General features: G+C 43.5%; 1 protein-coding gene across 1 annotated transcript; it reads left to right on the plus strand.

Annotated features, from left to right (window-relative positions):
* The first annotated feature begins 2,794 nt into the window (after positions 1 to 2,794).
* fscn1a (fascin actin-bundling protein 1a) lies at positions 2,795 to 10,100 on the plus strand. Its single transcript, XM_060943041.1, has 5 exons — positions 2,795 to 3,786; positions 6,418 to 6,574; positions 6,989 to 7,110; positions 7,845 to 8,012; positions 8,140 to 10,100. The coding sequence occupies exons 1-5, from the start codon at positions 2,964 to 2,966 to the stop codon at positions 8,343 to 8,345; spliced, it is 1,476 nt and encodes a 491-aa protein (XP_060799024.1). The 5' UTR covers positions 2,795 to 2,963; the 3' UTR covers positions 8,346 to 10,100.
* The last annotated feature ends 1,026 nt before the right edge of the window (positions 10,101 to 11,126 follow it).

Consider the following 11,126-nt stretch of genomic DNA (forward strand, 5'->3'; position numbering starts at 1 on the left):
ATGGAAATCAAATAATGGATCCATTAAAAAGTGCAATTATTAAGCACAATTAGTGGCATAATAAAGGTTTCACACGTTTAAAACAATTAGAAATCTTCCAGAAATTGGACCCACAAACACACTCACTATGTTTACATGAACAAAATATTCTGCTTTTTGCCCTTATCCTGAAAAAGACAATATTCCTACTAAACTGTTTACATTGCTAATGAAAATGAATATTCCACTACTATTCCTGTTTACATGCAGCTGCATCTCTACTCCAACCTCACAAACTGTTGACAGTAAACAGGCAAGAGGCCGCGTGCCGTAAACTGCCATAAAAACCCCAACTGAGATGTGTATTCCGAATACCTGAACTTCACCAAGCATCTTTAGGTTTAATGTAGCATTGTGTCTTGTAGTGAAATGAGACCAAAGTGACACTTTTTGGTCATGCACAGTATCAGCATGTTTGGGAACAAAATAGGATTACATACACGGAAAAGCACTGTATATATCAGTGGTGCTTTGGAGCAGTTTTATGGCAACTGGTTCAGAGGTTTTAGACTGATGACATACAGTACCCTCCATGATTATTGTCCACACTTGCAAAGATTAGTAAAAAGGGTTAGAAAGAAATGTACTTTTTGGTGAAGTAGTTTCATCTCACACTGAAAGAATGAGAAAAATTCAACCTTTAATAACTGAAAACTTTATTCAGAGAACAACAAATCACAACCACAATGCACAGCAGTATAAAGCAGTATAGCAGTATATCATGCTAGCTGAATGGAATATACCTGATATACCACTCAATGGCAGCCAATATTATTTAAATATAAGTACATTATATGGCATTTAGCAAACACTCTTATCCAGAGCGACGTCCAGCGAGTGCAAAAATCAGGTACATGAAGTGCTGAACTTTTAGACAAGAAAGTTCTTGTGCCAGCTGAACAAGTGACAGCAATACCTAGTGTAATATGATGTTGACATACTGATACTCAAACAGCCAAGGGAACAAACCAACCATATAACTAATACCAACCAACTGTATAACTAAAATAGAGAACTCAAAACAGCTAACCCCAGGCTCAACCGTACACAGCTTGGGGTAGTCTAGACTGAAATGCAGTTACATAATGGGCAGGGAAGAAGGGGAGAGGTGAAGCCTGAAGAGGTGAATCTTCAGTCTGTGCTTGAAGGTGGTCAGGGAGTTGGCAGTTCTGACCTCAATGGAAAGGTCATTCCATCAACGGGAAACCAGGACAGAGAGTAATCTTGAGTGGGCTGGGCAGGAGCAGAAAGGAGAAGGGGCCAGGTGACCAGTAATAGCGGAGCATAAGGATCTGCCTGGTGTGTAGGGGGCGGATCAGACTGGATGTATGCTGGCCCTAACCCCTTGAGAGCAATGCAAGATGAGATAATATAATATAAGCGGCACGGTGGTGTAGTGGTTAGCACTGTCGCCTCACAGCAAGAAGAACCTGGGTTCAAGCCCAGTGACCAATGAGGGCCTTTCTATATGGAGTTTGCATGTTCTCCCCGTGCCTGTGTGGGTTTCCTCCGGGTGCTCTGGTTTCCTCCACAGTCCAAAAACATGCAGGTTAGGTTAACTGGTGGCTCTAAATTGACCGTAGGTGTGAATGTGAGTGTGAATGGTTGTTTGTTTCTATGTGCCAGCCCTGTGATGACCTGGCGACTTGTCCAGGGTGTACCCCGCCTTTCGCCTGTAGTCAGCTGGGATAGTCTCCAGCTTGCCTGCGACCCTGTAGAACAGGATAAGCAGTTATGGATAACAGATGGATGGATGGATGGATGGATAATATAATATAGGCGGCACAGTGGTGTAGTGGTTAGCACTGTCGCCTCACAGCAAGAAGGTCCTGAGTTCAAGCCCAGTGCCTAATGAGGGCCTTTCTGTGTGGAGTTTGCATGTTCTCCCCGTGTCTGCATGGGTTTCCTCCACAGTCCAAAGACTTGCAGGTTAGGTCAATCGGTGGCTCTAAATTGACCGTGAGTGTGAATAGTGATTTGTCTCCATATATGTCAGCCCTGCGATGATCCTCTCACCCATAGTCAGCTGGGATAGGCTCCAGCTTGCTTGCGACCCTGTACAGGATAAGCGGCTCCAGATAATGGATGGATGTCATAATAATGACTTACTAGTTCATAATAATGCTGATATTTACTGTGATATGACCACTTTACTCAAAATTATGACTTAATTATTTCATTATGGGCGGCACGGTGGTGTAGTGGTTAGCGCTGTCGCCTCACAGCAAGAAGGTCCGGGTTCGAGCTCCGTGGCCGGCGAGGGCCTTTCTGTGTGGAGTTTGCATGTTCTCCCCGTGTCCGCGTGGGTTTCCTCCGGGTGCTCCGGTTTCCCCCACAGTCCAAAGACATGCAGGTTAGGTTAACTGGTGACTCTAGATTGGCCGTAGGTGTGAGTGTGAGTGTGAATGGTTGTGTGTGTCTATGTGTCAGCCCTGTGATGACCTGGCGACTTGTCCAGGGTGTACCCCGCCTTTCGCCCGTAGTCAGCTGGGATAGGCTCCAGCTTGCCTGCGACCCTGTAGAACAGGATAAAGCGGCTACAGATAATGAGATGAGTTCTTAAGTTCAAATTGGAAGAAACCTTTTCATTATTGTGGTGTCGGAAATTGTCTTCTATAAATAATTGGCAGTTGCCTGGAACAAATAATTCAGTGTAATAGTTTGTTTTTAACAGATAAAACATACAGATGTGGGGATTTTGTGAAAGGGGGCGGGGCTCCGAGCCTGACATCACTCACGTGTATAAAAGCTTCAGCTGCTTGTAGACGCGCGCGCTGTGAGTGGCGACGCTCCCCAAACAAAGAGCTAGGACACGCGCATACACACGCGGGGATCATCATCACCACCACTGCTGCAGCAGCACAGAAACACACACACACACACCTCCAGTGCAGCCGGCAAACTCTCCTCAACTTGCAGCAAGCATGACGTCTAACGGAACCAGCGACATGCTGACGATCCAATTCGGACTCATCAATTGTGGAAACAAGTATCTTACAGCTGAGTCGTTCGGGTTTAAGATCAACGCCTCCGCCACGAGCATGAAGAAGAAGCAGATCTGGACGCTGGAGCAGGATGGTGATGACTCGAACACGTTCTTCTTGAAGAGCCACCTGGGCCGCTACATCGCCGCTGATAAGGATGGCAACGTGACCGGAGACACCGAGGCGCCGAATGATGACTGTCGGTTCGTGGTGACTGCGCACGACGATGGTCGTTGGTCACTGCAGTCCGAGCCGCACCGGCGTTACCTGGGCGGCACTGAGGACCGCATCATATGCTTTGCGCAGAGCGCGGGCCACGCGGAGAAATGGAGCGTGCACATCGCCATGCACCCGCAACTCAACCTGTTCAGCGTGACGCGCAAAAGGTATGCGCACCTGAGCGCCAAGGACGACGAGGTGGCCATCGACCGCGACGTGCCTTGGGGCGTAGACTCGCTCATCACACTCGTCTTCCATGACCAGAAGTATCATCTGCAGACCTCGGATAACCGCTTCATCAAAAACGATGGCACGCTGGCGCAGGAACCCGACAAGAGCACCGGCTATACGCTCGAGTTCCGTTCTGGGAAGGTAGCCTTCCGGGATGGGATGGGGAAATACCTGGCCCCCTCCGGACCCAGTGGCACCATGAAGTCCGGCAAGAGCACCAAAGTAGGCAAGGACGAGCTGTTCGTCCTGGAACAGAGCCACCCTCAAGTAGTGCTCACTGCTGCTAATGATAGGAATGTGTCCGTCAGGCAAGGTAGGATGGACACATCACTGGTATTTTTTTTTTTTCTTCCCCATCAGAGTATAAATCTCTGGTCCATTTATTTCCCGAACACACACTGGGCAGAATGTATGATTCAGTAGAAGCCAGCTTTAACTTCTACAAATAAAACCCTGAGTATACATCTACTCTTCCTTCTGACTCATCCATGATTATAGATCATTCTGTTCTTAATTATAGAGCCTGTGTTCCATGGCTTGTGGTCCCGGTGTGGCTATGGCCAAAACTAATGAGTGTCTGCCAAAGAAAAGGAAAAACTGCAGCATGTTGAGTTTTGTAATGCTCATATCCATAGATCTTTGAAAAAATGCTGATAATTGTTGAATAAAAGGAGTGAGGGGGAACATGGAGATGGGTTGGAGTGACTGCTGCATAGCAGCATCCATTTTGTATTTCCTCTTTTTCTCTCTTCCTGAGCCTGTGTGGATATTGAGATGGCAGGCAGAGACTCCAAGCTCAAATAATCTGCTGGCCAGCATCAGCACTAAGGCTGGTCTGTTTCTCATGGAATTCCACAACTGCTGCATTGTGGAGGATCCTGTTAGTCGTAATTAAATTAGATGTGAAAGCAGACATTACTGTTCACTCAGCGGAATAGGTCAGACAGAGCAAGGCTGAAATAATGGATCCGATTGTGCTGAAATATGAAGAGATGTCATAATGTTTGGACATGATGATCTGGCCCCTCCCCCTCAATGTCAGCTGATTTTAGGGATGGTGGACAGGGTTGTGTAGGGTGTTGGTGGGTGCATGGCACGCTACTGTCAGGACCTAGATTTCTGGTCTCCGCCAAAAGCAAGTCTAATGCACGTGGTGTATGCATGACATGATGGAAGAGGTCACCTTTGTTTTTTGGATTCTTTCTGCTGGTGATGAGGGACTGCTGTGGTATTGGTTGCTCATGCTTTAGAGGTTTATTGACCTGGGCATCTGGCTTGAATTAGGATCTTGTAGAATGTTATCTGCATGCTTTCCCAGTCTTCTGGGATCAACGTGCATTTATGCCCTCCTGGAATGTGATCCTTGCTAATAATTTAGCTTGTCAAGTGTGCAAAAGTTGTTTAGTCATTGTGTTCATTGGGGTTTCAGTTCTTTCTTTGTTTGCTGTCTGCAGATTGTTTGGAAGAGGCTGAGATTTTCTTCCTTAGGCATGTGGAGGGTGGTGTGGTTGAGTTGAGGGAGAACAAAGGCCGTGTGATCTGGCCTTGGCTGCCTGTGCACCCCAGCTGCTCGACCTCGTGGGCAACAGTGTTCATCAGGACAATGGCGCCTGCCTGGAAGAGCAGCCATCCTTCATAGAAAAACCGTGACTTGCTTAAGCAATTTGTCATCCATGTGGCTCATCTCTCTGCTAAAAGATTAGATTTTTTTCTTCCATGTCCTGCTGTTCTTGTCTTGTGGTGATGTGTGGAGCAGTGTACCAATCCACCACGAATGCGGAAATGATTTCCTGCCTGCTTTTGTTCTCCCATATTGATAACATCTGCAGCACCGTTCACACTGCTGACAAGACAAATGTTCAGCTGAGTTGCTTTTTAAGGCCTGTGGATTTGCTAACAATAGCCCTTCCCTGTCTAATAATGTTTTTAATGTAACATACCCTCCTATTGTGTAACAGCAAATGTTTTGGTATCTGAAGCCATCCCTTTTGAGGTCTGAATGAATGAATAGCAGCCTTGCTCCCCTGCTCCAGTTGCCATGGTGTGGATGGATCAACTGGGCATCTGCAACTGTGTGTTGGGGGTAGGGATATGTCAGTCAGCGGTTAATTTAAAAAAAAAAAAATTGCTGCAGAGGAAGTTAACTGCTTGGGTCCCTAAAGATGATTAAGAACATTCCCTTGGTCAGTCCCTGTGTTGAAGCAGGGTTCTCCAGAAAGTTTTCCACTCACAACCATGTGGTTCTCATCGTGGTCATTTATTTTCCTTGCTTGTTCAGGCTTGCATATTTTCAGTGGAAATTCAATCTTACTTTCCAGAGGCCAGTTGTTTGTTCAGTCCCCTCCTTAACCATTGCATGGATGGATATTTTGTGTGGTTGTTGAAGCAGGAACAGATTAAAGGCATGTTTTATTAAAGAGCTGGTCTTGAACAGTTAGAGTAGCTTGAGTGCAATTTCTGCCGTTTACCCAAAAGAATCGCAACAATTCCTCTTTGTGGGGGTTCTGCAGTGATTGCATGACTCATTGTGTAGCTGTATTGTTCATAATTGCACTGTCATGATTTAGAAGTCTGCATATAAACTGGTGGTCCCCCCCCTTGTCCTTTGTATAGTGGATGCATTCTAGTAGACTGAGTCACAGCTGCTCTGCCAAGATGCTCAGTGGGGGATGTGATGGTCCACAATTCCAGAAACTGTGTGCACATGTGTGTATTTGGGAGTAAAACAGTTGCTGATGCACTCGGTGTGAATAATGGATTAAGTCTGACAGGAAATCTTCACTAATCTCAGAGATCAGCTTTTGTTACTGCCACATTCTGCTCACTTAAACGTGACGATCAAACCGAAGATCCATTTTCTGCCTCTTGCTAATCAGAAGACAAGGCTACTTCTGATTATCCTGATAATGAAACTTGTAGTGTTCTGCTCATCCCCCTCTTTCAGGAATGGACCTGTCTGCTAACCAGGATGAAGAGAGTGATCAGGAGACCTTTCAGATGGAGATGAGTAAAGATACAAAGAAGTGTGCTTTCAGGACCTGCACTGGAAAGTACTGGACACTCACTTCTAATGGTGGACTGCAGTGTACTGCTTCTACCAAGTAAGTTTTGGTCAAAAAGTGCATGGCATTGGTCTCTGTAACAAACATAAATGATGGCATGTTCCTGTTGAAGGCTAAGTAAACATTAGAGGCCATAGTACTGGGCAGATAGCTTTAGCAGAAACTGTCCTTCACTCTAGGGAAGTCTTTATTATTCTAACATTGACTTGTGTGTTTTGAAAACTCTACCATTATGTAGTATGAATATACAAATGAAATATACTTGTACTGTGTGTCAGTGAGGATTAACTGGGGATGGTGCATGCCAAGGAGAAAGTTTACTCACTGCTGTTTTGGTTCTGTTCTCATTGACTCTGGATACAGTAATGTAGGATGCTTGAATTGGTCAGCAGTTGTTTGGCAGGGTGTGTCCCCAAGTGGATGATCATACATTTCTTATTTCATTGCAATCAGGACTGCTAACTGCTATTTCGATATCGAATGGCAAGGCAAGAAAATTACCCTCCGTGCCACCAATGGAAAATACGTGGCAGCCAAAAAGAATGGGCAGCTAGCCGCTAGCATCGATTCTGCAGGTAAGTTCTGGCCTTCAGCAGATTTCAGTGGTTAGTAAACTGTGTGACGACCCCTTTACAAAATTTGTGTAGGAGAATTCAAAATATGGACATGTGGGAGGGTTAAGACAAGTTCATACAAATGATCCATGAGCTCTTTTATAAATGTTCCCAAATCCTTTCTACCTGTGGCCTGTTTATGAATCTTGCATCATAAGATCATGCACATGAATGTGTACATCAACTCTATCTAGAGAATGGCATCAATTACCTGTAAATGGTGGAACACAAGCAATATAAATGGCAGGTTAAATAATTGATGGTAATTTTCTGTACAGTGGTAAGTGAAATTTTGTACAGTATGTACTCAAGCAAAGAAAGTTCATACTGCCTTCCTTGCTTCCTTCTTATTCCTTTTTTTTTCCTTTTAGAATTTAAGGTCAACAGTTCATAAATTATATTAACATTTAGCAGATGCTCTTGTCCAGAGCAACCAACATACTTGGAGCAGTTGAGGGTTAGGTGCCTTGCTCAAGGGCACATCAGCCATTTTTGCTGGTCCAGGAAATCAATCTGGCAACTTTTTGGTCCCAAAACCCTTTCTAAATAAGGGCTTCTTAATGAGACCCCAATCTCTTACTTGAATTTCTTTGGTAAAGTGGACACATCTTCTAGACTTGTTGTTTGATGTAACTGGTCTAAAATGACTCGAAGGCTGTTTATGGTAACCATGTTTGTCCCTTTCTCCCCTGTAGGAGAGTCTGAAGAGTTCCTGATGAAGCTCATTAACAGGCCCCTCATTGTGTTGAGGGGAGAACATGGCTTCATTGGCTGCAGGAAGGTCACTGGGACCCTGGACTCGAACCGATCCTCTTATGATGTCTTTCGCTTGGAGTTCCACAATGGAGCCTACAGCCTCCAAGGTGAGTAGATTTCTTTATTTGGTGCATGCATCTGAAGACTAAACAGTATGGCTTTCAACAACCTGCATTCTCCAGAAATCTGTAACCACATACAATAAGTCTTCTGCTGACCCCTGTCTTTGGTCAGATTCTACTGGGAAATACTGGATGGTAGGGAGCGAGTCTTCAGTTGTGAGCAGCAGCGATACCCCTGTTGATTTCTTCCTGGAGTTCTGTGACTACAGTAAGGTGGCAATCAAGTCAAGTGAAGGGAAGTACCTGAAAGGAGATCATGCTGGTGTTCTGAAGGCCAATGCTGATGACCTGGATAGCTCCACTATGTGGGAGTACTAGAAGCCCTCAAGTGACCACCATTTATTTTATTATTTTTTTCTACATATTAAATGTTTGTTTTTCCCACCATGAGCACAAGTGGGTAGGAGAGTAAAGTGAAGGTCGAAGTGTTAAGTGGTTTTTGGTGGTTTAAATAGACTCAAATGAAGACTCTCTTTAAAGTAAGCATATTCATACTCCAGCATTCTGGTGCCATGGAACTCTAGCAGTGTTATGCAGATTTCATAGGCCAAAACTCAATGTGTGTCTGTCGGCGCTAAGTTTCTAGGGGTTTTATCTGGTCCCTAAATTTCATGTACTGTGGTAAAGTCTTGTGGTTTGTTAAATGATTTGACTGGAATTAAAACTGATACAGTCTGAAGAGAAGTGTGCACCCGTGTTCTCACAGGTTTGCTGGATCTCCTCTGATGGTGTTGGGTGGGGTTTTTTTTTTTTTTTGGGCCATCCCTTTCCTTGTCTTTGCACAGTCCTGTAAGAGCCTCTTCTCTTTCAATATGTTTTAGGAGAATGTTTATTGATGCCTTGTCAAACCCTGTGAGAAGTAACTTTTTGGTCATTACCCTTCTCTATAATATTGCCAGGTGTTTGAATCTCATTGACCAGAAGACTAATGGCAATATTTATTACTAGTTGTATGAATGTTGATTTATGACTGTCCTGCCATACATAGTTATAAAGTGTGTCCTTTAACCACTGGAATGTCCTGTTCTCGGCACTGAAGACGACCCTGACCTGTTCTCTCTCCCCCCCCCCCCCCCCTTTTTTTTTTCTTTAAAAAAAAGTATGGCTATGCTCGTAATAGTGTGCTGGATTTTTGCTTGTGCCGTTACATTTCATTTCCCTGTAAGAGAACTGTGACAAGAGGCCAAATACAGTCCTTCATCTCAACTCTGGTTATGCATCCTAATGCCAATGGGAGAAAAGTGTTAAGTGAATTCCTGCATCTGAAAGGGCGAGTTATGAGATGAGGCTGATGTTTCTGATCTGTCCAATTCAGTATGTTGTTGCAGGTTCAACACTATATATTTATGGAAAATTTAAGGCCTACCTTGAGTCAAATTGGAAAGGTCTGTGTTCACTGCACATGTAGAACCAGTATTGGATTAATCTGGAAACTGCACAACTGTTAAACTGGAAAAGTACCATGTAACTGTTTTTGGTTCTGTTTTTTATTTAAAAGGCACAGACATTATCATACCATTATCTACACAACATAAATATATCCTATCAAATGTTTATAACTAGAGAGAAGCAGCAGAACTAATGAATTAGGAGTAAGACTTGACATTGCTTCCTGATTTGTGTTATTTGGCTACCAATGAAATTCTGTGGTTATTGTGGTAAAGCTTTTGAACATGGTCTTATTGAAGATGTTCTTACAAATAGGCTACATAGTAGGCGTTTGATTAGATTTTGTTGGTACTTTCTAATAGGGTGACTGGTGCTGTTTCAGTGAGGATGGTGCGACTACATAAACACCAAATGTTTCATTCGTTAAAACATTTAATGTAGAATAAATTAGTACAGAAATCCTATCTACTTTCAGAAAGGTTTGTGATGCCTGAGATCACTCGTGCACACAAGGGAGTGGTAATGACTGTGCCTTATGGTCATACTGGAAAAACACAACGTTCCACATCTATACTTTGTAAAACTTTACTGACTTTTTTTTTTTTTTTAAATCTTTTGATATTATGGTTGCTTTCCTTCATGTGCCATGGGTACAAAAGTATGATAAATTGGATTATGAAACTCTCTACGTGTGGATTTGTCATTTTGTTCTGATCACATGCACGAAGTTCCAGAGATAAAATACATCAAATGTGGAAAAATTTGCATATCTAGTAATACTTGTTTTAAGCAAAGTAGAATCACCCAGCAGTCAAAGAACCTACAAGGAACCAGAGTTTTTTTTTTTTTTGTGTAGGTTGTGGTTTAGTCTGTCAGCTGTTCTTGCACTACCTCTAAATTCACCGATTGTAAGACTGGACCTTCCTGAGTTTATTTTGGAAATCTATCCTCTGAAAGGGGGGGGCAGTGTGAGAGGAGTGTTTCCACAGGACTGAGCTTACTCTTGAAAGCAGCAGCTTTCCTGGCCACTGTTCTGTTCGTCAATGGAGTCTTTGTGTGAAGCATTGCTGGAGAAGTGGTTTCCTTGTGGTTTATAAGCTCATCCATCATGCTGTGCAATGGCTTCAAATTTATGACCAACTAATCATACAATACACTTAAAACAATCATTTGAACCCACAGCAGATAAGCCCATACTGGGTTTATGGAGCTCCAAGATGTTTGTCCATACTGCCTCTTCCCCTCCTCCACTAGGGAGATGCCTAACCCAATAAAGAAACCCCAACCAGAGCAGGCCTTTAATCTGCTTTACTTTACGTTGAGGCCTAAAACAGGCTCAGAAATGTTAGCAAGGCTGATTTTCAGAGCTCCCAGTGGCCCATGCGACACGTCATACCTTAGTGATGGGTTCCTTAATGGATATTTTAGTTCATGAAAAAAATTGATTTTGGCAAAAAACAGCACATGCAAATTTATACTTAAATGGATTAATTTATGTTCAGTTTGTAATATCATGCGTGTGCTATAACATACTCTGGTAGGTGTTTATGTGGTAACGTGGTCATAGTAAAGCCAGACACTGACTGGAGCAGCTACTGAAAAAAAAATTAAGAATAAAAATAAACCATGAACGGGTTAAATAATCTTCAGCCAGGCTGCCTTCACAGACTAAGGTTTCTATGGAAACATGAGTGTGTCAGTTGAAGAGGT

This window comes from Neoarius graeffei, chromosome 16, assembly GCF_027579695.1.
Source record: "Neoarius graeffei isolate fNeoGra1 chromosome 16, fNeoGra1.pri, whole genome shotgun sequence".
Lineage (NCBI taxonomy): Eukaryota > Metazoa > Chordata > Actinopteri > Siluriformes > Ariidae > Neoarius > Neoarius graeffei.

Excerpts from the sequence above, each read along its gene's own strand:
- fscn1a (XM_060943041.1), top strand. The coding sequence starts at position 2,964 with ATGACGTCTAACGGAACCAGCGACATGCTGACGATCCAATTCGGACTC. Across the intron at positions 6,575-6,988 it reads CAGTGTACTGCTTCTACCAA|GACTGCTAACTGCTATTTCG; the intron begins GTAAGTTTTGGT and ends CATTGCAATCAG. Across the intron at positions 8,013-8,139 it reads TGGAGCCTACAGCCTCCAAG|ATTCTACTGGGAAATACTGG; the intron begins GTGAGTAGATTT and ends GTCTTTGGTCAG.